Source organism: Mus musculus, chromosome 2, assembly GCF_000001635.26.
Source record: "Mus musculus strain C57BL/6J chromosome 2, GRCm38.p6 C57BL/6J".
Classification (NCBI taxonomy): Eukaryota; Metazoa; Chordata; class Mammalia; order Rodentia; family Muridae; genus Mus; species Mus musculus.
The window spans coordinates 86,254,308-86,282,081 of record NC_000068.7 but is presented as its reverse complement, the minus strand read 5'-3'; the positions used below and the strand labels follow the sequence as shown (position 1 = coordinate 86,282,081).

General features: G+C 34.5%; 2 protein-coding genes and 1 pseudogene across 2 annotated transcripts; all 3 read left to right on the top strand.

Annotated features, from left to right (window-relative positions):
• The first annotated feature begins 5,596 nt into the window (after window positions 1-5,596).
• On the top strand, window positions 5,597-6,523 carry Olfr1051 (olfactory receptor 1051). Its single transcript, NM_207562.1, has one exon. The coding sequence runs from the start codon at window positions 5,597-5,599 to the stop codon at window positions 6,521-6,523; it is 927 nt and encodes a 308-aa protein (NP_997445.1).
• Olfr1050-ps1 (olfactory receptor 1050, pseudogene 1) lies at window positions 13,257-14,203 on the top strand (annotated as a pseudogene).
• Olfr1049 (olfactory receptor 1049) lies at window positions 26,391-27,317 on the top strand. Its single transcript, NM_147016.2, has one exon. The coding sequence runs from the start codon at window positions 26,391-26,393 to the stop codon at window positions 27,315-27,317; it is 927 nt and encodes a 308-aa protein (NP_667227.2).
• The last annotated feature ends 457 nt before the right edge of the window (window positions 27,318-27,774 follow it).

Here is a 27,774-nt window from a genome sequence, read left to right as displayed (position 1 = left end):
CTCTTTTAATGTTGCTGGTCTAGAAGTATTTATTCCCTGTGTTTTCTTGTGTGCATTTAACCTCTTTAGTTTGGAGTTTACCTTCTAAAACCATTTGCAGGACTGATTTGTATATAGATATTGCTGAAATTTGTATTTTAAACAGAATGTCTCTCTCTCTTTCTTTTTATCTACAATGACTGAAAATTTTGCTGAATATGGCACTTTGAGCTGGCATCTATGATCTCTTAAAGTCTGAAGCACATTGTTCCAGAAGCTTTTGTATTATAGAGTCTCCATTGAGAATTCAGATGTAATTCTGGTAAGTCTGCCTTTGTATGTTTATATATTACTTGATCTCTTTATTCTGTATGTTTAGTGTTTTGATTATTATGTGCTGAGAGGACTCTATTTTCTGATTGAATCTAATTGATGTATGGATGACACTTGTTTTTTCTATAATTTTATTAAAAATATTTTCTGGGTCTTTGATCTGTGTTTCTTATCTTTCCTGTATTCCCATTATTCTTAGATATTTTTCATAGTTTCCCAGATTCTCTGGATATATTTTGCCTGATCTATTTTTAGATGTAACAATTGTTCTTTGACCAAGACATAAATTTCTCAAATTCTGAGACTATCTCTTCCATCTTTTGTTGGTGAGACTTGATTCTGAGGTTCCTGACTGAGGTTCTAAATTTTTTGTTTTTATTTTTCCTTCAGTTTGAGTTTTCTGTCTGCAAGAAATATTAGTGAAATGATGGCAAAAAAAAACAAAAAACAAAAAACAAAAAAAACCTTGTAGGAATAATGAATCAATAGCTAATTTGATTTTGGTTCCCCTGCACAAGGAACCCATACCTGATGCTGATTGAGTGACCAAAAACCTGAGAATAGATATCCAAATGATGTGGTGGGAAACAAAATAATCTTGTTCTACTAAGATAATTTACCAATAAACTTATTCCTAAGAACATTCTGTAGTCATTTATATATCTTTGTCTTACTCAGCCATCATCAGAGAATCAATAGATAAAAAGAAATATAGAGCCCCACAGACAGACATGGTATGGAGAGTAAGAAATTATAGTCACTCATCACTAAACAGGATGCCTCAGACCTCAGGTAAATCTGATGAAACAGAGGCAGAAAGTGTGAAGAGCAAGAGAGGATGAAAGAAAACGAAGAAAACAAGGTCATACATGCCAACATAAGTGACGATTATATGAACTCACAGAGACTGAGGCATCATTCACATGTCCTGCATGGGTCTGCACCAGCTCATATGATGTGATATATATATCATATATGTAATACACACACACACATATATATGACTCTTACTTCTGTCTTGTCAAACTCACTGTGATAGTTCTTGCTTCTTATCTCTTAGAAGACTGATCTTTTCATATGAGAGAAAAAGTAGGTGTGCTTAGATGGAAAAGGAAGTGGGGAGGAACAAGTAGGAGTATAGGGAGGGGAAAACATAATCAGATATTTTATGTGAGAAAAAAATTATAATAAAATATAAAATAAAACAAATGTCACCAGAGATAGCAAAAGTTTAGTCACTTTATGAACATGATTACTTCTTAAATGATAAAAATTTTTGTCATTAAACTTATAAGTAAGCATTTAGAAAGAAATGAAATATAATTCTTGTTTCTATTTTCTGTGTTAAAAATCAAATGTATATTAAGCACTGATAATAATAGGGAAATGAGATGGCCACACCTCAATTCAGTAATAAAGAATGCTAGAAGTATGGGAAATTTTCCACTGAAAATCCCAAGATTCAGGGATTATGCCCTAATATTTAGAGCTAATAAAATTTGAATCAAAATAAACAAATCTACAGGAACATTTATGTTGGATTTCCACGAGAACTGAGGACTACAATCTTCATCAGTAGAAAAACTTTATATAGACGAGAGCTAGAGACAATAAAATAATCCAGACATGTGTGATTTTCACAAGCAAGCTGAAGATTGATAGAAAATTAGCAGTATGCATTGAGTGTTTCAATGTATGTAAAACTCAGTTGCAGGAACAAAAAAATATATGGATAACATCCCATTGTTTAGCATTAGAAAATGATTGTTATGGGGTAAAGGCATGAAATTTTTTCTGTATGTATTTTTCTGTTATCTCTTTTTATTAGACAGTCTTATAAACCTCAGGATGACTGGAAACTCACTGTTTAGATTAGAATGTCTTACAACTCATGATTTTTTTCCTATGTCCCTACTGTTTGGAGTGCAGTCATGTAGTAGTACTATGGCCAGTTCCACAAGGAAAAATTCCAGTGGACATTTAGTAAAATAATTTAAAGTATGGCTGTAGATAATAGGGGCTTTGTTGTTGTTTTTGTTGTTTTTGTTTTGTTTTTTTATGCTTAATGTGCCCTTTGTCTAAATTTAAAGATTGGTAAATAGATCAAAATTAAAAAACGATTTTTAGGTTACATTTAACTCTATTGATTTTTTTCTCAATTTTTATACCTTTTTGAAGTCATAAAGAAAACTTGCATGCAATATTATGAGATTTGAGTTATTTTACCTAAGAGTAGATTTTATTTCTGATAAGTTCTATTGAATTGCATATATAGTATAAGAAAATATATCCATATACTTAGACTGAGTCTACTTGTACTACATTAAAATTTCTCTCTAGCTGTAACATTTTCTGAGGTATATAATTATACTTTAATCGTACTTTTCTTAGAAGAGAATGTTAGAATACCTTTACATTTGAGATGTCTTCCAGATTTCACCAATCTTTTATATATTTTGTTTCTCCTTTTGAATTGTTTCATACTTTTTCTCACAAGGAAACTTGTAGGATGTCCTAGGTAATTAGCACCAAATATCAAGATATTATTTTTAAGTTTCTCAGAAGATTTAATTGTAATGATGTAACTTAAATAGATTAAATTTCCTTGGGGAGCTTTACCAAGAGGGAAGAAAGCTATAAACTCCCCATTCACAAGGAAATCATATTAATAATATTAGAATGGAAAATCAGTTTCTTTATTAAAGGTAAGTGGATACATACCTTCTTGGATATTTATTACTAGATATGGGGGATTTTCTATTACATCTGACCATAGACACCACAAGACAAGTAAGAGATGAATTCTTCAAGTGGACCAAAGAAGGTTGTTCTATTGATAATTAAAGATCCATGGGGCAGAAGGGTTTTTTTTTTTAGAGTTAGAAGTCATAAAATAGCCAAATATATTACATCTAATTTATTGGTGGAAAATCATGGTGATATTTAAAATTTTGAATGACAGAAGAATTTAGGAATAGGTAAATGTATACCAAAATCTTACCTTTAAAAATTAACATGAATTAGATTTGCAGATAAAATATGGGGTTCTCAGTCATGGTAGATTTCAAGATAAACATCTCTAAGTTTTAACATATATGCTATGCAATCTCTAATTTATTTCTTACAATAAATGCTTGCCATGCAATGTTTGAAGAATAAATATTTTAAACATTTCTTATGCACTCTTTTTAAAAGCTCAGTGGCTTTTATATAATGTTATTAATGTATTTTTAATTTTTTATTGTCTGATTAATTTTCTTAGAAGGTTTCTCATCAATGGATTATTTTATATTGAATAGTCATTACATAATTACAAGCACAGAAATGTGTTACAAGGTATAGAATTTAAATAGATTTCTATAATGAGATCACCTCTTATTAAACGTTCTAGATCAAGTGTGAAAACTTGAAACACTATTTTCTACAAAAGACAAATGGTGAGAATCATAAAATTAATTTATGTTCAAGAAAAATAACTACTAAGAGGGATACTAACATGATAGCCAACAAACTACAGAAGCTGTGGTATTAAAAGCAATAAATTTTGGAAATAGGTAACACTTCTAAGTCTCCTTCTTCACCTGGAACTTCTTATCCTCTACCATAAAATACTAGAGCAATCCTTCCCAAGATAGTTTTCAAAGATGACAGACTATTATTTTTGTTTGTGTGTAAAACAGGATCTGAAACAATATCTGAAATAAAAAGAGAAATAGCAGAAAACCCTAATTTAGAAGAGGAAATCGGGCTGCCAAGAAGTCTCAGCAGGTAAGGACACTGGATACCCAGAGTGACAGCCTGCGTTTACTCCTTAATGTGTATGGTAGAAATAAACACAGAAATCTACAAATTGCCTGTGACCTACATACCCACTCCATGGTATTTATGTAGCCTCCACACACAAATAAACACATTAAATATAACTGTAAAATTCAAAAGAATGTATAGAGTGCCCCAGCAGCTATGAACACCACCTTTTCCTCACATCCCATCTTAAAAATCAGAAAAGTAAAATACTGAATGGAATACCAAATGTAGATTTTTAGATTGCTTCTAACTTCAATAAGCTAGATACATATAGCCCCTGTTTCAAACTAAAGAATTGTATCTTCTAGTAAAATCCTAGTTTTTCCAGTTATAACTTTCCAATACATCACAAAACATCATAGAATACTTTAGTTGTTATTATTCTTAAAATCATGCTTATGAATCCACACATTCCTATTGAGGTCAAACAGAATACAGTAAGAAAGGAACTCAAATTTATTAGGGTTAAATCAAATTCACTGTTACTAAATCTTTTCTAATTATTTACATTTATTACAAAAATAAATTTGTTATAATTGAAATATTTTGAAAAATTTTAAATTATACATCATTAACAAATCAAATAATAAAAATTTAAATAATTAACTGCTTTATAAAATTTATTTCAACAGTGAGGAAAGAAATAAAGAATATTGAATTAAAAATTTGACCTCTTTGGATATTGATTTAAATCAGGTGTATTTTTGGGAATAGATTATGATCACATTAGCTTTATGCTAATTTTGGGTTTTCTCTATTAAAAATGAAATGGAGAGTAAGATAAGAGAGAATTGTACAGTAATCATTTTCACTTTAGTTGGCTGAGCTAATGCTTGTCTAAGGAAGTTATTGTAACAAGACAAACCACACTTATTGATCCTAGCTACATTATTAGTACACAATATTTAATTGATTACATGATTGTGAGATTACATTTGACAGTCTATGGCCTGGAGGAAATAAAGACTGCACCTGAATTTTTAAGAAGAATGGTAATCTATTCTATTAATCTGACTATACAAACCACAAGGCAAGTAAGAGGTGAATTCTTCAAGTGGACCAAACAAGGTTATTCTATTGAGAATTAAAGATCCATGGGGCAGTAGGTTTTTAGAGTTAGAAGTCATAAAATATTCAAATATATTACATCTAATTTATTTGATATAATAATCAGTGTGACTCTTACAAAAATGAATTTGTATTCTTATATGAATTTATTTTCTGGGTATTTACATTAACTCTTTGCTGAGTCTTAAGTTCAATCATTTCCTATTCTTTTATATGTTTCATATATATTCCCTATTTCACAAAAGCAAATTTTATTTTCTTAAAATATGTAAAAATTACTTGTGTTGTCTAGTTTTGAATAAAATATTTAACTGATCAAACTGTGAATAGTACGAAGTTTATATGGCAATGAAAGAAATCTAATAAATCCTAATTGTTTCTTCAAGAAGAGTTAATTTTAGATCATCCAATGGGGCAACCAAATATAACAATGCCAACTGAGTTCATCCTGATGGGAGTCACACAGAGTGCTGAGCTGAAACTCCCACTGTTTGCAGTCTTCCTTGCTATCTATGCAATCACCGTGGTGGGAAACCTCGGCATGATCATTTTGACCAAACTGGACTCTCGCCTACAAACCCCTATGTACTTTTTCATCAGACACCTTGCTTTCATTGATCTTGGAAATTCCACTGCCATCTGCCCCAAGATGCTGGTGAATTTTGTTGTGGATAAAAACACCATCACCTATTATGCTTGTGCCACACAGATGGCATGCTTCATTCTGTTCATTGTCAGTGAACTTTCAATCTTGTCCTCCATGGCCTATGACCGCTATGTGGCTATCTGCAACCCTCTGCTCTATAGTGCTATAATGTCTCAGAGACGCTGTCAAGTGCTCATTGGAATTCCATATCTCTACAGTATCTTCCAGGCTCTGCTGTTCCCTATTAGGTATTTCACATTAAGCTTCTGTGGTGCTAATGTTATAAGCCATTTCTATTGTGATGTTGTCCCCTTACTACCTTTGATCTGTTCACATGTAGAGGAGACAGAATTATTGACTATACTGTTTTCAGCCTTCAATTTAATCTCTTCTCTTGTTGTTGTTCTTTTGTCTTACATGCTAATTTTGTTAACCATATTTCGAATGCGTTCTGCAGAAGGTAGGAAAAAAGCTTTCTCCACTTGTGGTTCCCATCTGACAGTGGTGGTTGTGTTCTATGGTTCTCTACTCTTCATGTATGTTCAGCCTAAATCTGCTCACTCATTTGAATATGACAAAGCAGCATCTGTGTTTTATACTTTAGTGATCCCCATGCTTAACCCCTTGATTTATAGTTTAAGGAACAAAGAGGTAAAAAATGCCTTTCATAGAGTATTTAAGAATCTATGAAGACTGCATTATTCAGTATTAAGTAATAATATGTGACAATTGTAACTGCCATATGATATTTCCAAAATAGTTGCATTTAACTCCACAAAATTTTATTATAGTTTAAATTGAGATATTGTTTTACAATTTTACTCAATTCCTCCCTTATAGAAATATTAATTTAATCTTGCATCCTTACTCTTATTTCCTGCTTCAGAATAAATATTTAATTCAGTGATTTCCAAGCAGACACTTTACTAAAAATGAATAAATGATAAATTCTATATTAATAACTTATGTTGTTACCACTAATTATTTGTAGAAAGCACCTATCTTCATTATTTTTGTAGTACTAATACATAAAGCAATATGATAAAAAACAGTCTCTCATTCTCTTTTAGAAATCATTTTATACAGATATAAAATAATAAATGTTTAAGACTCATTGTGACAATATTTACTATACATATCTTTTGGACTTTGGTATTTTAATAGAAATACCCATTAATTTTGTATCCAGTTGTTACTTTTTAAAACCTGTATATTTATTACTCTTAAACTAAATTTTTGTGATTGATTTTGTGTGTTTTTGTAGGGATACATCAGGGTAGAACCCCAGTGGAAACCAGAGATTTTGAATGTCATAGTTTCTGGAATTAAAGCCAGTTATAATCTAGTCAATATGGGTGCTGAAACAACAAGCCTCTTCACACCACACCATCTCTGAAGCTTTGCACATACTTATTTATATGTGACAGCATATCTGCCTGTCCTCTTTCATTTAACCACAGTGGTTTATTGACTCTGAATTGTGAATGCTTTATCATATTTCTCAAGGCCACTGCACATAAACAGGAAAACAAAAAAGGAGATGATATTGAAGAAATATTATTTTTTGTATTTTATATATGTTTATGTTTATTAAGGTTTAATATTTAACTTTTTTCTCTTTTAAGTTTCAGTTCAATATACTGATTTTCTTATTTTGCCTCTATGTATTTAGGAGTATTCAACAATTAATGACTGACCTTTCAAGGTCACCTAATTTCGGCATTATTGATTAATTTTGATAGTTATCTTCTGAATGTTGGAAATAGGAGAACATGTGGCTTCATAAGTATTCTCATATCCCAGTTACATTCAAGGAATTTGGCTTCTCAAAATGTTTGAAAATATAATTTTGTTTCTTTACATTAATAATTGATTTACTTTTAATTTATTATTTAAAAATTTTACATGGATGTAATGAAATATGATCAAGTAGACCACTCCATTTTCACGAACTTTCTCATAGAAGTCCTATTAACGTGTCCTCCAAACCTCGTGTTTTCCTTTTCGATTTAGTTTTATTTAATAACCCCTATTCAACCTTCTTTAGAAACTGTTAGATTTTTTTAATGTTTCATATTTTACTACAGTAATTATAACAGGTTCAGATGACTTTTCAATATGGTTCTAATAAAATTATATTTATTTTGTGTGTTCTAAAAGTACTTTTTCATATCATTATCAGTGCTTTGTCTAGTTTTTCAAAATGCCTAGTGATGATTTTAGTCTATTTTTCACGCAGGAAGCTTGTTTACTGAGATGCCCTGGCATTCCCCTGTACTGGGGCATATAAAGTTTGCAAGACCAAGAGGCCTCTCTTCCCCATGATGGCCAACTAGGCCACCTTCTGCTACATATGCAGCTAGAGACACAAGCTCTGGGTGTACTGGTTAGTTCATATTGTTGTTCCCCCTATAGGGCTGCAGACCCCTTCAGCTCCTTGGGTGTTTTCTCTAGCTCCTATATTGGGGGCCCTGTGTTTCCTTCCAATAGATGACTGTGAGCATCTACTTCTGTATTTGCCAGGCACTGACATAGCCTCACAAGAGACAGCTGTATCAGGGTCCTTTCAGCAAAATCTTGCTGGCATATGCAATGGTGTCTGCATTTGGAGGCTGATTATGGAATGGATCCCAGGGTGAAGCAGTCTCTAGATGGTCCATCCTTTCATCTCAGCTCCAAACTTTGTCTCTGTAACTCCCTCCATGGGTGTTTTGTTACCAATTCTAAGAAGGGGTGAAGTGTCCACACTTTGTTATTTGTTCTTCTTGAGTTTCATGTGTTGGAGGCCCTCTTCTTGACCACTTCTCTGGAAAAGATACTTTCTGTTGTTCTCAGCATTTGTTTGGATCTGAGGCCTCATGAGCATTCCCACTTTCACGTCAATTATGTATTATTCTCATTCAGGCCATGTTTAGTCAGCCATGTTGGTAAGAATTTAAGTGTGTAGTTCCTTATATGGTCAGGCATAAAAGCATGAAGGTAGTATCATAGAACATACAAGAAATATAGATTGAGAAGTTCGTATTTATGTATTTAAAAGTATGCATGCACATGCACACACACACACCAACATACACACAAATGTAATAACAATTAGGAAAAAGAGAGGCCATGAATTTGAAAGAGAGTAAGGGAGGTTTTGAGTAAGGAATTAAAAACTCAAAAAATTTTAATTTAAAATATATTTTTAAAAACATAAAAAGTATGTAATAAGTAAATACAAATGGATATAGTGAAGAAACTCATAGAATAATAGAACTAGGAGGGAAATTCAAAGAGGCCCAGTGTTGTGGATAGCCTTGGGGCTAATTAATTCAGTTCTCCTGTGAGTGGTTGTGAACAAGGAATAAGTTAGCACTCAGGTGATTTCCTGTAAACCTGCTTCCCACCTTAATTTGTAAAATAAAGAAGAGCTGATAATTGGGCAGATAAAAGGGAAGGTGGAGTGGAAGGTGAGGAGAGAGAAGAAGGAGAAAATGGAAGAGGGAGAGGACACAGAGGAGGAGGAGGAAGAAGAAAAGCATAGAAGCACATGGCCTGGAGAAACTGAAAGTTCTGAGGGGAAGGTGGTAGTGTAGCAGTAGATCTGCCCAATCTAGGTGCACAACATGTAATCATATTAACTGAGTTGTGTGTTCATTGCCGGGACATATTTGGGAGGACATTTACTGCAACTGCCCAAGGATCATAATTTTAGTAAATGTATGAAATTATCAAAGAACAAATTCATTTAAGTTTGTAAAAAAAATTCAAGAACAAAACAATAACAGTAAAATAATAGTACAATGGCTTCAGATACTGTAAACTCCTAAGCTTATAAAGAGAAAAACCATCAAGTTCCAAGTTAAGACTGTAAAAAAATAATAATAAGCTCACTTCATTAAACCCCCATTTGTTGAAAAGTTCATGAATAATTAAAATGTTTGCAATTGGTGAGACAGGAAAGACAGAAGCCCACAAGACATTAAGACTAATTAGCAGCATGCTGCTCTTCTATGCTGGGTCATTATGAACCTTGAAATGAGAAAAAAAAATTCCATGAAATGAACAAAACAATTGCCTTTCGCAAAAGGAAACATTTGTAATTTAAAAATGTTGTGTTCTCCATATTTTAAAATTGTCAGTGGCCAAATTCCATCTGAACACAGTTTCTTAATTGTGTTTGTATGTGTGTGTAACTGAACATGTGTATGCAAATGCAACAATGAGTGAAACATTCCATGCATTTTTTTTAACCACAGTGCTCAAGCATTGCTCACAAGAACATCTCAGATGTCCTTCCTTGCATTTCATTTTATTTAAGAAAGGCTCTTTTTTTAAGGCCATAGATGGCAACCTAGTTAGCCTGTGACTGCCTGTGTATTCTCCTTTCTGTGGCTTTCTGAAGCACCACTGATATTACAGCAGGTCAGGGTCAGAATTTTTATCAGTTCTGGACATTTAATTCAGAGACATATAGAGGTATGAATCTCAGGTTGGCCATACTCTTCAGGTAGCACTTTTGCCCACTGAGTTGTTTCCAAGCACTTGCTAGAATTTTGTTGTAAATTTTACACAGTGTTAAAGGATATTTGTCTAAAGATATTTCCATTATTGTATCAATGACTGATTTCATTTTAAGAGTAACAATGACACTTTAACTGAAGGTGAAGAATTCCCTACACTCCTGTTTTAAAAATAGTAATTTAAGAGAAATTGGTGCTACTTCTTCACTGAAAATTTGGGGGAATTCAGAAGCTAAAACCCCAGAGATAACTTCAGTAATCTGAAAAACAAGGCTATCTCCCTAGCACAACCTTAATTTATAAGTCCATCATAGTGAAAAGAAGGTGTTAATTATATCAGGCAGAATAGCATGGGAAGAAACAATCACTAGAGTTTTTTTTCCTATGTGTTTTTAAAGAAATATAATTCTACAAACCTACATAGATCAAATAATTTCTGGAAGAGTTACATAAATTAAAATACTTGGAGAGATATCAAAACCAGTTTTCTGGAAATCAGACATAGATTAAATATATTATAAATATATGAGCCATGATTCACCACAATTCACTACAGGCTTCTTATTAGAAACATTGTGTCTCATGGGGTGTTTTTCTGAATCAACTCATATTTATTTGCCTATAATATGTGAATGTATTGTGCCTTTTATTTCTGGGTTACAAAAGAATAGTAAAATTAAAAATTCTATCATGTTATCATTCTAAGATGCTCATGGAGTTAATAAATTTGTGATTTTCATCATTTAATAATATGGATTGGTCCATATGTTCCATTAGCCTAAGGAATGAATCGTTTTTCATTTCTTAGTATTATATTCAAAGAATGTAGTCTCCCCTCCCCCAGCCTGAAACCTGCTTGCTCAGGGGTGGAGCTTGCTGCTCAATCATTCTGCCACGCCCACTGCTGGAGCTTGCCACTGTGCTGTTCTGAAGCCATCAAGTGTTCACCTGCAACCTTACTCCTAGATTATTTGGCTGGAATCGGGCCCCTCCCCCTTCCTTCATAATGGATGGCCGGAATAGTAAAATTGAACCTTGAGCAGAGTCTTGTCTTGGTTCCCTCTTTATCTCGCTGCCTAGCCTCTCTTCTCTTCCAGGTTTCCAAAATGCCTTCCCAGGCTAGAAAACAGACCTGTGATCTGCTGGCCGGACACAACAAAAGAACAATTAGTAGATGCACAAGACACTCTACCATCCCAAAGGAAATCATGTACAACTTGTTTATCCATTCGTATTTGAACTGCAATACAGTGAGTCCCATGGGACCAGAAAGGGACTTAAATCTATTCTGTCACAAACAGAGAAGATCACAGCAGCAAAACTCCTAAGCAAGGTCTCCACACAGGTAACAGTGGGCTTTGATAGGTTTTAAAGACATACTTAAACTCAACTATTTCCAAAGACCTAAATATTAATAGTATTAGTGCCCAGGGAAGACATTTTATTCAGTTTCTATTAGTCTCTGTTCATTATTCTGAATGGGTATCTAAACCCACTGCCTTGCTCCTCAGCCATCCATTTTAAGAAGAATCATTCTCTATCATTATCCATCTGGGTTCACCTCTGCCTCATAGTCCATGTTTACTTGGGTTGACTTTCCTGAAGATGTGGCACAATATAGCGTTTATGAGACTATATTCCTAGGCTGGATGAGTTACCTGGAGCTTCACTTTGCCACTTATATAAAGGTGACCTTTTTAAAATGATTGCAGCCTCTAATCCTCAGTTTGCTTGAATCCTAGATGAGTGGGAAAGAGGTGACTATCTACTTCCTAGTGTACTGAGAGCATCACATGAATTTGAGTCTATAAGAAGATTAAAGTATATCCAGCACAAAATGTTTTATCCTTTTTCTCTTGAAATTTATATTTGTTCTACTGGTTTCTTTCCATAGTTCTCTCCAGGTGTTTAAAAACAGTCCAGATATTCAGGACCATGCTTTCACAAAAGAGAGATGTACAGTTCAGAGGTCATTAGAAATAGTGATTCAACAGGAACAATTGTTAAAAAATCAAACTGAGATATTAGGATATTCTGAAATAAGCCTCTAGAGTTAGGTTTCACGCTTTAGTAAACAAGCTGATATGTACATTCATCCATAACAAGAGAAACCCTAACTGCTATGTGACTGTCAAAAATAACATGTAAACTATTTCTAATTGTTTCTTTAAGCATGTGTCTGGCTTGTTTAGAAAAAGACATTTCCTATTATTTATATCTGTCTATATCTATGTCTATATCTATGTAGATATACACATAAGCATAGATATATTATCTAGCTCTACAACTATATCAACTATATTTATATTTATCTATAGTATGTGTGTGTTTATGTGTGTTTGAGGATGTGTGTGCTTTTAAACTTGAACATTTGAAAAGGAGAAATAAAATAAAAACCTTTTTTATCTAGTTAAAACCTTAGCAAGAGATGAAGTAAATATTTTTTTTTTCTTTTATCTCAGTTAAGTGCTTACGTTGAATATAATGGCACATGCCTATAACCCTATCTCTCAGCTCTCATGGGTATTAGCAGCAGGATTGTAAGTTCTTGGTTGTTCTCAGCCACATAGTTAATGTGAAGCCAGACAAGCCTACAGAAGGTTCTGTTGATGCAGAGACAGGATGAATACAAATTCCACACCACTCTGAGCAAGACCCAATCTCAAAACAGAACAGAATATGAAAACAAAATCAAACGCATTTAATACTCATTATTAATCTGCCTCTGGTAAAGCTCACTGAGGCATGGCTTTTTAGATATAAATGTTGTCTTCTATATATCTCTTGAATGGAACAGAACTGGTTAGGTAGAAGAAGCCATACCTTATATGTCATGCTATAGGCTCTCAGACATACAGGATTTTAGAAATAACTTATGTTAATCTTACTTCCTACACAGATTGACACTTTTGAACCAAATGGAGAAATCCAACCACAGTGCGAGGATCCAGGTCACTGAGTTTATTCTCTTGGGACTCACCAACAACCCAGGCCTCAAAGCACCACTCTTTGTAATATTTTTAATCATATATTTGGTAACACTGATGGGCAATCTAGGCATGGTTATCCTGACTCATGTAGACTCGAAACTACATACTCCTATGTACCTTTTCCTGAGACATTTATCAATCACGGATCTTGGCTACTCTACAGTTATTGGTCCAAAAATGATGGTAAATTTTGTAATGCAGCAGAATATCATTTCCTACACAGGGTGTGCTGTGCAACTGACGTTCTTTGAGATTTTCATCATTACTGAACTTTGTATCCTCTCAGCCATGGCGTATGACCGCTATGTAGCCATCTGCAAACCCCTCCTTCTCTATGTGATCATCATGGCAGGAAAAGTACGATAGGGCCTGGTACTGGTACCCTATCTCTATAGCCTATTTGTGTCCTTACTTCTCACAGTTAAGTTATTCACACTGTCCTTTTGTGGCTCTAACATCATCAGTTACTTTTATTGTAACTGTGTCACTCTGTGCTCTGTTCTGACACACATGAATTAGAACTGATTATTTTAATTTTCTCAGGCTGCAATTTACTCTCTTCCCTCCTCATTGTGCTGGTGTCTTACATGTTCATTTTTGTGGCAATTCTCAGGATGGACTCCAAGGAGGGGAGGTCCAAAGCCTTCTCCATGTGCAGCTCTCATCTGACAGTAGTGATTGTGTTCTATGGAACACTGCTGTTTATTTACCTGCAACCCAAATCTAGTCATATTTTTGAAATTGATAAAATGGCCTCTGTGTTTTATACACTAGTAATTCCTATGTTCAATCCATTGATATACAGCCTAAGAAACAAAGAAGTAAAGGAGGCCCTTAAGAGAACTCTTACTCAGGGACTCAGAATCCACACTTAATATCTCAATTCAGGTGCACAGCTTCATACTATGTCAGACCGTGAGACACATGAGACTATCAAATAGCAGAAATGCACAGCAAGATTGAGTCTCTTTTTTCATTTCTTACATGAAAACTTCTTTTCTTTCCAACACAAAAGAATAAAAAATAGGACTAACAAAATACAATCTTCAAATGACAATCAAGATTCCATGGGAAACAGTAGTTTATAAATATGGGAAAATGTAGAAATGCAGGATTTTTTTTGTTGCTTAAATTTCATCTTGTAAAAGAAAAAATAAAGGTTAATTAAAATGAATCAATATAAAGTATAGAATTGGTAACCTACATTTTACAGCTGTCACTGTGTACTAAAATTAAATAAGATTATACCGTAAAGAAGATACCCGTTAAACTGGAGGCAAGAAAAAAAAATGTAATCAATGTAATGACAACAGAAAATCAATTTAAAAAGTTAAAGCTAAAGGTCAAAGAAAAGAATAGATCCAGGATAAAATTTCAATCAATGTTAGATAGTATTTTACATATCAAGGAAAACTATACATAGAAAGATGCTTTTTATTTAGAAACTATGAAGAGTTATCATGGGTAAGTTCACAGCCACTTGATGCAATCTTTTAAGACCAAAATCCTCAAATGAATTATGGTAATCTAGCTATATGCTGTTTCACTATGAATATATATATATGTGCAGTGAGATAACTGGAACTGAAGAAGCAGTTGTGTGACCATCATAGGTGTCTTTTTTCCATTGAAAGCTTTCATAAAATGTGATAGATTTCTGAAACACTATGGTGCTCTTATGTTTCTAAAAAAAAAAAACATAACCCTTATCCTCCACCCTTATCCTGTCACAGACATCTTGAGCTTTTCTCTCACATTTCTATAATCAGATAGTAATATATTCTTTTCTTTGATGAACTTTCTCAAATATCTTTAAATTTCTCCATAAAGTAAGAAATCATTTGGACATTGAACTGTTAAGCATAAATAGTTCAGCAAAGAATACCCTGCTAAGATTTAGCCTAAATATTGATATGGTTCATTCCAATTCAATAAAATGTATTTTAAAACCAAAGTACAATTTTAACACTTGTGGTTTTTTTTTTAATTATGTATCAAGTTTTAATACTTTTAAAAACTACTATCACAAATGTTTTCAAGGAATAAAAAGAAAATTTTGCATGGGGTGTTTATGCTTCTACTTTAGAGTAAAGAAAACTTTCACAATATTTAAAACATTATTAATTAAGAACAAGATCAAAGGACTCACAAATATATTAAAACTTCACTACACAAGAGCTGACAATTTAAATCAGACACAAGACTTGCACCAAATAGATATTCTAAAATGTATGTACTATAACAGATCCATGGGTTACCTAAGAATTGTGATTAATTAAATTATACTTAATATGCTTATATCTATGTCCTGATATACATTTGTTTTACTGGGTCTAGAGTAAAATAAATTCATTGAATTGCAAATAGGTATATAATCAAAATAATATTAAAAATATAAATTAAGATATATATATATGTATATATATACATAACATGAAATAGTATTCAGAAAAAGCACAAAATAAAAGATCTACATATTCATTAACATTGATAAATACCAATATCACTAATCCTTATGGTATATTTAAATTAATGTGTAAAACAATTAAATTAATTTATTACTCCTGGATCATGGTATGAAAGAATTAATCATGATGCAACACCAGGTGTCATTTTAGGGTGATATAATATTATCTTTCCTGTAAAATGTTTTTCAAATGTCATAGGCATTTTTTATATACTTTTTAAATTTTTAAAATAGGTACTTTAGTTCTTTGATAATTTGGTACCTACTTTTATCATATTTGTTTTTTCCCCTTAACTCTTATCATATCTATCTACCTTCCCTTTACTACCCACTTCGTGTCTTTTTTATTCTCACTTCAAGGATAATCTTACATATGTGACATTCTATTGGATCATGGTTGTTTTATCAGGGGATCCATTTTTATAGAAACTTGACCCTTCCTCTACCAGAAACTAATGTAGATGAATTTTAATCCAGTAAAATGTCTGCTCTGGCAAGAGATCACATCCAAAATAGCTTTTAGGTCTATGTGATCCAGCTGGAATTCAAACATGCACAAGATAACAGTATGATCTGGCTGGAATACAGACACAAGCTCGGTATACAACTTTAATCTTAAACAATTAAAGGTTAGTTTTAGAAGGAAGCAGGGGTGTTTGAAAGTGATATCTAATTGGTGGAGGAGAGCTCTGTGAGGGCAGTACAGCTGAGTTCAGGCAATGCAATGGAGTTCAGTTGAATTCAGTCAGTTGGGAGTCAGTGCAGTGAGTGCAATGCAATGCAGGATAGTTAGATTTGTGCAGTTAAGTGCATGTCAGCAGAAGCAATTGAAGCTGGAGAATAAGAAGAAGGAACCAGAAGATTAAAACAAATTGCCAGAGTTAGGTTAATGCCAAGCAGAGCAATTCAGAGAGAAGCTGAGAGAAGACACATTGAGTTAGTCAGCTTGGAGAGGAATATTAGCCAAAGCCCCTGAATTGAACCAGCCTGATGGAATTTAGAAAGAACTGGAAAGGGTGAGCTTATTCATCAGTAAACCCTGAGATGACAGTTACTTCAGGTGATTAAAATTACTCCTCAAGCTAAACAATTTCCAACTGCTTAAAACATGGTGCCCAACTCCCCTTTTCATGCTAGCATTTTATCAATCTTAGTGCTAGTAACCAGGCGAACCCATGGACAGCAAGGGGCAAGTTCACAGCAATCAGGCTTCTTTACAACAAGCTCTGGCCGACCCAGGGTTAAGACATATCATCTCTAGGCAACAGTGTCGTCCCTGTGTCATATCCCTTTATGCACGCATCCTCCTCTCTCTCTACTCTCTCCCAGAGGCTGCCTCTGACCTCTGACCGCCCCCTGACCCCAAACATCCCATGTGAGATCAGCTGCATGATGTGATTTGTTTGGGACCACGCTGTCTACTTCTAGCATTGGTGCTCTGAGACTTGGTGTTTGCAATCTCCCTACATAGATCGTGAGCATAGAGGAGAGCTCTGTGAGTGCAGTACAGGCAGGCAATGACTGGCCATCACTATGTGGGTTAAACCCGCAGGTCTGAACCTCATCCTGGTATGTCTGCCTGCTACACAAGCTCACTTTCTGCTCATGGGATCACTTCTTTCCATCCAAACAGCACCAATTTGGTAAGCTTATACAGAGTCCCTGGTCCCAAGGGAGGGCTGGTTTATCCATGGTCTTTATGACTGCTCTGACTCCTCATTCTCCTCATTGGGTGAGGTTCTTCTCTCTCTTTTCTGAGTTGGTTCATACTGCTGTGAAATCTTGGGCCTGGATGAACCATTCTCATTGGCACCCAGGCACTGGCCTGAGCTAAACTCCCTAGTTCATCATATGATAACCTGGTGATAAGGCCTGGCTGTCATTTCTAGCTACTGCATTTGTCCTTGGGACAGTGGAAAGAACAACTTGCTAGCTACCACTCACCCAATGTGTCCTGCAGTCAACTGTGTCTCCAGGCTCCCCACAGAGATGCCTTCTGGAAAACTTCAAACATCTAAAACTAGTACCTGAATAAAAGCCTCCAAAAGTATCCACCTTTGCAATCAGGTCTGACTCCCTTACTCACTAGGTAATGACTCTTAGTGTATGGATAATGGCACTTTTGATCTTACCATTTTAAAGTATCTTTATAACTATTTTAAACAAACTGGAAAATGGAAGGAGGTTCTCTATGTCCAGGCCTTTTCTTATCTTCACTCCAAACCTTATCTTTGTTCCTCCTGTTCCCTAACTCAACTCCTATTAGCTATGAAATCCCAACCAGAAGAAACTTCTACTATTGTTGATTCAGCTAATGAACTTCCCCTCCCCCTTACAGTCCCCAACCTGCCTCTACAATGTCTCCTACTTCCCAGCCTCCCCATCTTCCTCTTCTCACCAGACCTCTCCAGAGCATCTTTGCTCAGCTTCTCCAGATCTTTCCCCTCCTTTGCCCACTATACTCTGCACCAGATGTCCTACACTGGTACCTACTTTCAGTGCTCCAACCAGTTGCTCTATCTAGAGCCACAGCCCCCTCCCACACTTCCTCCATCTTTGGTTTGTTCTTCCTTTAAATGAAATGTCACTGGGGAAGAACCTCTGATTAGGGTATATGTTCCCTCCTCACCAAATGAACTTTCTCAAATAGAAAAAAAAAAAAAAAAAAAAAAAAAAAGGCTGGGAATCTTATACCTCTGACTCCTCTGCCTTTATTAAAGATTTTTAATATCATTCAATCTTATACTGATGATGTCCATATGATTCTCAGTAATTTACTTGCAGAGGAGAGCAGGCAAGTATGAAAACAGGCTGGAACACATGCAGATGAAGTTTATCAAACCCACACACCATACCTGATCAGGCCTGAAGCAGTGCCCGACCAAGATCTTCAATTGAATTATAACATCCAGGTGGTATTTTAGCTAAAGATCTATTCACAACCTGTCTCCTGTCTACCCTAAAACCAGTTTTGAAAAACTCCAAGAGGTCATCCAGGAGGAACAAGAAAATCCTTCTCAATTTTTAGAGCACCTTACAAAGGCACTCTTACAATATACTGAATTAGGGCCTTAGGGCCCACAAGGTAAACAAAGCCTAATTACCTACTTCTTCTCCCAAAGCTACTCCAATATTAAGAGCAAATATATATGCTTGGAGAGGGGACCTCTAATGCCATAGGCAGTAGTCTTTGCAACAGCCTTGAAGGTATGCCATGAGAGAGATGAAAAAATCTGCAAAGGACAAAAATACCATATGCTGGCAAAGGCTGTACAACCAGCTCCAACTACACCCCAGATTTCCTGGCCTTCTAAGACTCAGGAACCAAGAGGCTCCTATTTCAAATGTGGTCAACAGGGTCACTAGACACAGGCATGCCATAACCCCTGAAAGCCACATAGGCAGTGCTGAAAATGCCACGAGGAGGGACAATGGGCTATTGATACCCCTCATGCCACTCAGGACTCAGGGATATCACTCCAAGATCATCCTCTAGCTTATCTACTAGGCTTGATTATGGGTGACTGAAGGGGCCCAAGTTCCTTTGAACTGACCACTTCCAACACCAGCAGAGAGTTTTGGGATGTGTGGTATGTGGGTGGTCCATCTACTTTCTCTTGGACACTGGGGCCACTTAATTGGTCCTGATAGAGTTTTGGGAACCGAACATATCTTCTTGTTTCTCTATTGTTCAGGTTGGGGGACAGTCTTACCAACTTCACCAGACCCCACCACTTAGTTGAAGTTTTAGGGGTGTTCCCCTCACTAATTCTTTTTTTGGTAGTGCCAAATGTGTGCTGTTCCTTATTGAGAAGGACTCTTCTAGCTAAAATAGGAGCCTCTATTTCCTTTGCTCCCCCCAACATTCACCTAACCCAAATTTACCAGCAATCCCTGTCCTCCTCCTGCCATCCACCCAACCTACTAACTCTAACATGTCATTTCATTTGCCAGCCTCTCAGGCAGACCACTAAGTCTGAGATTTCCAGAAGTGCTCTGATGCTAAATACCATTATCCTGCTGACATCCAATTACAAGACCCTATCAGCTACATCACCCAACCTTAATACCCTCTTTCTCTCCAGAGCCTCAGGTGACTAGAGCCCATTATCTCTGTCCTCCTAAGGAAAAAAATCTCCATCCTAACTCTGCACCCTTTAACACCCCATTCTAGCAGTCAAAATAATAAATAAATAAATAAATAAATAAATAAATAAATAAATAAACTAACTAACTAACTAACTAACTAACTAACTAACTAACTAATGGGACCTATTGCCTGGTTCAAGACCTCAGGCTCCATAGTTCTGCAGTGGTTTCTCTCCATCCTATTGTGGGTAATCCTCACAAACTTCTTTCTACCATCCCCTCAGGAATTTCTCATTTCTCAGTCCTAGAGCTCAAAGATGCATTCTGTTCTTTCCTCCTAGATGCTCAGTCACAAACACTTTTTCCTTTACCTGGACTGACCCTGACACCCATTGTTCTACCCCAACTCCACTGGACTGTTCTACCTCAGGGATTCCGTGACAGTCCACACCTATTTTGCCCTAAATCTAATATTATCCATTATATAGATGATATTCTTCTCTACAGTGCCTCTGTGGAAATTAGCCAAGCTGACATCTCTGCTCTTCTAAATTTCCTATCTTTGGGGCTACAGAATCTCACCTTCTAAAATCCAACTGTCCACTCTCAGGTCACCTATTTGGGAATAAAAATTACCCCAACCCACAATGCCATTACTATAGAAAAATACCTAATTCTAACTCTAACAATTCCTTCTACAAAGGAAGAAGAGATTTTTGTCATTCCTAACCAGCCAGGGATGGGCACACTATATATGTACTTTAGCAGCCACTGAACTCCTTAGTTGAGAGTCCAATAAAAACTAAACTTTGGGATAAATATCACAGTTTTCTCATAACTTTACAGAGCTTCTAACATACAAAGACTCATAAACTCTGGCTCCCTACAGTGTTCTTTCCCTTCATGTAGCACTAATTGAAGAATCTACACTTACTTTCAAATCATGCCCACTTAATATTTCCAACCTTCTTCCTCAACCAGAAACCTTAGAGGAACTATTACCTCATCCTTCACAAATAGAGGAGGGCACATTGCCTCAGGCTTTCCATACCTGGTATTCAGATGGCAGCTCCTTTTTACATGAAGGAGGCAGAAGAGCTTGTTATGCTATAGTGTCAAAGAGGTGGTTAAGGCACAGGCCCTTCCTAACCAAACAAGTAATCAACAGGCTGAAGTAATAGTTCTTACCCATTTCCTTCAACTGGCACAGGAACAATCCTTAAACATCTATACAGACTCCAAAGGATATGCTTTCCTTGTTCGTCTATCCCACACTGCTATCTGGGAGGAGTGCAGGTTACTTACAACAAAAGGCAAATCAGTAAATAATTCAAACCAAATTATGGCCATGCTAAAGGTCCCATCTCCCCACAGCTACTGAAATTGTTGACTGCAAGTCTCACCAGAAAGATGACTCTATTGTCTCCAAGGGAAACAATGAAGCCAACAAGGCAGCTAGAGCTATGGACCTTAGGGACTTAGACTCTTTCACCCACCACAGGATATTCTTATACTACAACTCACTTACCCTCTCACACCCACTGATCCTCATAAAACTCTGTCCTATCTTCACCACATATTTCACCCTAAGCACCAAACATTGTCTTATTTTGTCAGTACCCATCTACAGCCTACTCCTCAGGACTTCCCTTTATTAAAATCTATCACTGTTACTTACAAAATCTGTCAAATGTCATACTCCAACCTCAGGTATCACAGAACTCTCTCTTCTTACCCACCTGGCTAGAGATTCCCTTCCTGGAACCGACTGGCAATTTGACTTTAACCACATGTCCACTGTCAAATATGCCAAGTACCTCCTAGTATTGGTAGACACCTTCTCAAGGTGGGTAGAGGAATTCCCTATCACCAACAAAAGTGCTCAGACAATGTCTGATCTCCATCAAGAGATCATTTGCCAATTTGAAATCCCAGCAGCCTTATTTATAATAGCCAGGAGCTGGAAAGAACACAGATGTCCTTCAACAGAGGAATCCATACAGAAAATGTGGTTCATTTACATAATGGAGTACTCTCAGCTATTAAAAACAATGAGTTCGCCCTTCTGGTCGGCGCCAGCACTGGGTCACCTTGGGCGCTGAGTCTGTGGACACCCCTGAAGTCCCCTAGAGAACTCTCCATGTGATCTTAGGAGCACAGGTGAGTGGAACACAACTTCTGTTCCTATCCAATCATGTGGGACATGAGACAGCATTAGACAAGCAGTTTTTGTTTCTTATCTCTTAAAAGACTGATCTTTTCATATGAGAGAAAAAGTAGGTGTGTCTAGATGGAAAAGGAAGTGGGGAGGAACAAGTAGGGGTATAGGGAGGGAAAAAAAAGATCAGAATATTTTATATGAGAAAAAATTATAATAAAAAATAAAACAAATTTCACCAAAAATAGCAAAAGTTTAGTCACTTTATGAACATGATTACTTCTTAAATGATAAATTTTTTGTCATTAAATTTATAAGTAAACATTTAGAAAGAAATGAAATATGATTCATGTTTCTATTTTCTGTGTTAAAAATCATATGTACATTTGGCATTCATAATAATAGGGAAATGAGATGGCCACACCTCAATTCAGTAATAGAGAATGCTAGAAGTGTGGGAAATTTTCCACTGAAAATCCCAAGATCCAGGGATTATGTCCTAATATTTAGAGCTAATAAAATTTGAATCAGAATAAACAAATTTATAGGAATATTTATGTTGGATTTCCACGAGAACCAAGACTACAATCTTTATCAGTAGAAGACTTTATATAGATAAGAGCTTGAGACAACAAAGTAATCCTGGCATGTGTGATTTTTCACAAGGAAGCTGATGATTGATAGAAAATTAGCAGTATGCATTGAGTGTTTCAATGTATGTAAAACTCAGTTGCAGGAACAAAAAGTATGGATAATACCCCATTGCTTGGCATTGGGAAATGATTGTTATGGGGTAAGGCATGAAAATTTTTCCTTGTGTATTTTTCTTTCTATTATCTCTTTTTATTAGACAGTCTTATAAACCTCAGGCTGACTGGAAACTCACTGTTTAGATTAGAACGTCTTACAACTCATGATTTTTTTTTCCTACGTCCCTACTGTTTGGAGTGCAGTCATGTAGTAGTACTATGGCCAGTTCCACAAGGAAAAATTCCTAATTACAGTGGACATTTGATAAAATAACTTGAACTATGGCTACAGATAATAGGGGCTTTATTGTTGTTGTTTTTGTTTTGTATTTTATGTTTAACGTGCCCTTTGTCTAAATTTAAAGATTGGTAAATAGATCAAAATTAAAAAAAATATTTTTAGGTTACATGTTTCACTCTATCAATTTTTTCTCAATTTTTCTACCTTTTTGAAGTCATAAAGAAAACATGCATGCAATTTATGAGATTTGAGTTATTTTACCTAAGAGTAGATTTTATTCCTGATAAGTTCTACTGAATTGCATCTATAGTATAAGAAAATATATCCATATCCATATACTTAGACTGAGTCTACTTATACTACATTAAAATTTCTCTCTAGCTGTAACGTTTCCTGAGGTATATAGTTGTACCTTAATCATACTTTTCTTGAAGAGAATGTTAGAATACCTTTACATTGGAGATGTCTTCCAGATTTCACCAATCTTTTATAATATTTTGATTCTCTTTTTGAATTGTTCCATACTTTTTCTCACAAGGGAACTTGTAGGATGTCCTAGGTAATTAGCACCAAATATCAAGATATTATTTTTAAGTTTCTCAGAAGATTTAATTGTAATGATGTGACTTAAGTAGATTAAATTTCCTTGGGGAGCTTTACCAAGAGGGAAGAAAGCTATAAACTCTCCATTCACAAGGTTATCATATTAATAATATTAGAATGGAAAATCAGTTTCTTTATTAAAGGTAAGTGGATACATACTTTCTTGGACTTCTACTACTAGATATGGGGTATTTTTTCTTACATCTGACCATAGACACCACAAGACAAGTAAGAGATGAATTTTTAAAGTGGACCAAACAAGGTTGTTCTATTGAGAATTAAGGATCCATGGAGCAATAATTTTTTAGAGTTAGGAGTCATAAAATAGCCAAATATGTTACATCTAATTTATTGGTGGGAAATCATGGTAATATTTAAAATTTTGAAAGACAGAAGAGTTTAGGAATAGATAAATGTTTTACCAAAATCTTACCTTTAAAAAATTAACATGAATTAGATTTGCAGATAAAATATGGCATCCTCAGTCATGTTAGATTTCAAGATAAACATCTCTAAATTTTAACATATATGCTATGAAAACTCTAATTTATTTTTTACAATAAATGCTTGCCATGCAATGTTTGAAGAATAAATATTTTAAACGTTTCTTATGCAATCTTTTAAAAAGCTCAGTGGCTTTTATATAATGTTATTAATGTATTTTTAGGATTTTTTTATTGTCTGGTTAATTATCTTAGAAGGATTCTCATTAATTGATTATTTTATATTGAATAGTCATTACATAATTACAGGCACAGAAATGTTTTCAGAGTTGTAGAATTTAAATAGATTTCTACAATGAGATCACCTCTTATTAAACATTCTATATCAATTGTAAAATTTGAAACATTATTTTCCACAAAAGATAAATTGTGAGAATTAGAAAGTTAATTTATGTTCAAGGAAGATAACTACTAAGAGGGATACTAACATGACAGTCAACAAACTACAGAAGCTGTGGTATTAAAAGCATTAAATTTTGGAAATAGGTAATACTTCTAAGTCTCCTTCTTCACCTGGAACGTCTTATCCTCTACCATAAAATACTAGAGCAATACTTCCCAAGATAGTTTTCAAAGATGACAGACTATTATTTTTGTTTGTGTGTAAAACAGGATCAGAAACAATATTTGAAATAAAAAGAGAAATAGCAGAAAACCCTAATTTAGAAAATAAAATAGGACCGACAAGAAGTCTCAGCAGGTAAGCACACTGGATACCCATGGTGACAGCCTGCATTTACTCCTTAATGTGTATGGTAGAAAGAAACACAGAAATCTGCAAATTGCCTGTGACTTACTTACATTCTTCATGGTAATATATACCCTCCACACAAATAGATAAATATACAAGTTTGCAAATATAACTGAAAAACTCAGAAGAATGTATAGAGTGCCCCAGCAGCTATGAACACCACCTTTTCCTTAGATCCCATCTTAAGAATCAGAAAAGTAAAATACCAAATGGAATACCAAATGCAGATTTTTAGATTGTTTCTAACTTCAATAATCTAAAAACATATAGTCCCTGCTTCAAACTAAAGAATTATATCTTATAGTAAAATCCTAGTTTTTCCAGTTATTACTTTCTAATATATCACAAACAAACAAACAAACAGAACAAACAACCAAAACATAACAGAATACTTTGATAGTTATTATTCTTATTAAAATCATGCTTATGAAGTCACACATTCCTGCTGAGTTCAAACAGAGTACAATAAGAGAGAAACTCAAATTTATTAGGGTTAAACCGAAATCACTATTACTATACCTTTTCTAAATATTTACATTTATTACAAAAATAAATGTTATAATTGAAATATTTTTTAAATTTTTAGTTATACATCATTAACAAATAAAATAATAAAATTTTAAATAATTAAGTGCTTTAGAGAATTTATTTCAACAGTGAGGAAGAAATAAAGAATATTGAATTAAGCATTTGAACTCTTTGGATATTGATTTGAATCAGGAGTATTTTCAGGAATAGATTATGGTCACATTAGTTTTATACTAATTTTGGGTTTTTCTCTATTAAAAATGAAATGTAGAGTAGATAAGACAGAAAAGTACAATAACCATTTTCACTTTAGTTGGCTGAGGTAGTACATGCCTATGGAAGTTATTGTAACAAGACAAACCACACTTATTGATCCTAGCTACATCATTAGTATACAATATTTAATTGATTACATGATTGTGAGATTACATTTGACAATATATGGCCTGGAGAAAATAAAGACTGCACCTGAATTTTCAAGAAGAATGGTAATCTACTCAATTATATCTGACCATAAACAACACAAGGCAAGTAAGAGATGTATTCTTTATGTGAACCAAACAAGGTTGTTCTATTGAGAATTAAAGATCAATGGGGCAGTATTATTTTAGAATTAGAAGTCATAAAATATCCAAATAGGTTACATCTAATTTATTTAATATAATAGTCAGTGTGACTCTTACAAAAATGAGTTTGTATTCTTACATGACTTCATTTTCTGTGTACTTACATCAACTCTTTGCAGAGTCTCAAGTTTAATCATTTCCTATTTTTATATACTTCATATATATTCCCTATTTTATAAAAAGCAAATCTTATTTTCTTAAAATATGTAAAAATTACTAGTGTTGTCTAGTTTTGAATAAAATATTTAACCGATCTAACTGTGACTAGTACGAAGTTTATATGGCAATGAAAGAAATCTAATAAATCCTAATTGTTTCTTCAAGAAGAGTTAATTTTGGAACATCCAATGGGGCAACCAAATATAACAATGCCAACTGAGTTCATCCTGATGGGAGTCACACAGACTGCTGAGCTGAAACTCCCACTGTTTGCAGTCTTCCTCACTATCTATGCAATCACCGTGGTGGGAAACCTCGGCATGATCATTTTGACCAAACTGGACTCTCGCCTACAAACCCCTATGTACTTTTTCATCAGACACCTTGCTTTCATTGATCTTGGAAATTCCACTGCCATCTGCCCCAAGATGCTGGTGAATTTTGTTGTGGATAAAAACAACATCACCTATTATGCTTGTGCCACACAAATGGCATGCTTCATTCTGTTCATTGTCAGTGAACTTTCAATCTTGTCCTCCATGGCCTATGACCGCTATGTGGCTATCTGCAACCCTCTGCTCTATAGTGCTATAATGTCTCAGAGACGCTGTCAAGTGCTTATTGGAATTCCATATCTCTACAGTATCTTCCAGGCTCTGCTGTTCCCTATTAGGTATTTCACATTAAGCTTCTGTGGTGCTAATATCATAAGCCATTTCTATTGTGATGTTGTCCCCTTACTACCTTTGATCTGTTCACATGTAGAAGAGACAGAATTATTGACTATATTGTTTTCAGCCTTCAATTTAATCTCTTCTCTTGTTGTTGTTCTTTTGTCTTACATGCTAATTTTGTTAACCATATTTCAAATGCGTTCTGCAGAAGGTAGGAAAAAAGCTTTCTCCACTTGTGGTTCCCATCTGACAGTGGTGGTTGTGTTCTACGGTTCTCTACTCTTCATGTATGTTCAGCCTAAATCTGCTCACTCATTTGAATATGACAAAGCAGCATCTGTGTTTTATACTTTAGTGATCCCCATGCTTAACCCCTTGATTTATAGTTTAAGGAACAAAGAGGTAAAAAATGCCTTTCATAGAGTATTTAAGAATCTATGAAGACTGCATTATTCAGTATTAAGTAATAATATGTGACAATTGTAACTGCCATATGATATTTCCAAAATAGTTGCATTTAGCTCCACAAAATTCTTATAGTTTAAATTGAGATATTGCTTCACAATTTTACTTAATTCCTCCTTGTAATAGAAATATTAATTTAATCTTACATGCTTACTCTTAATTCCTGCTTCAGAATAAATGTATAATTTAGTGATATCCAACCAGACACTTTACTAAAAATGAATAAATGATAAATTCCATATTAATATCCTATGTTGTTACCACTAATTATTTGTAGAAAGCACCTATCTTCATTATTTTTGTAGTATTAATACATAAAGCAATATGATAAAAAACAGTCTCTCATTCTCTTTTAGAAATCATTTTATACATATATAATATAATAAATGTTTAAGACTCATTGCGACAATATTTACTATACATATCTTTTGGA

What these genes read in the sequence shown, in the direction of transcription:
- Olfr1049 (NM_147016.2), top strand. Translation starts at nt 26,391, where the DNA reads ATGGGGCAACCAAATATAACAATGCCAACTGAGTTCATCCTGATGGGA.
- Olfr1051 (NM_207562.1), top strand. Translation starts at nt 5,597, where the DNA reads ATGGGGCAACCAAATATAACAATGCCAACTGAGTTCATCCTGATGGGA.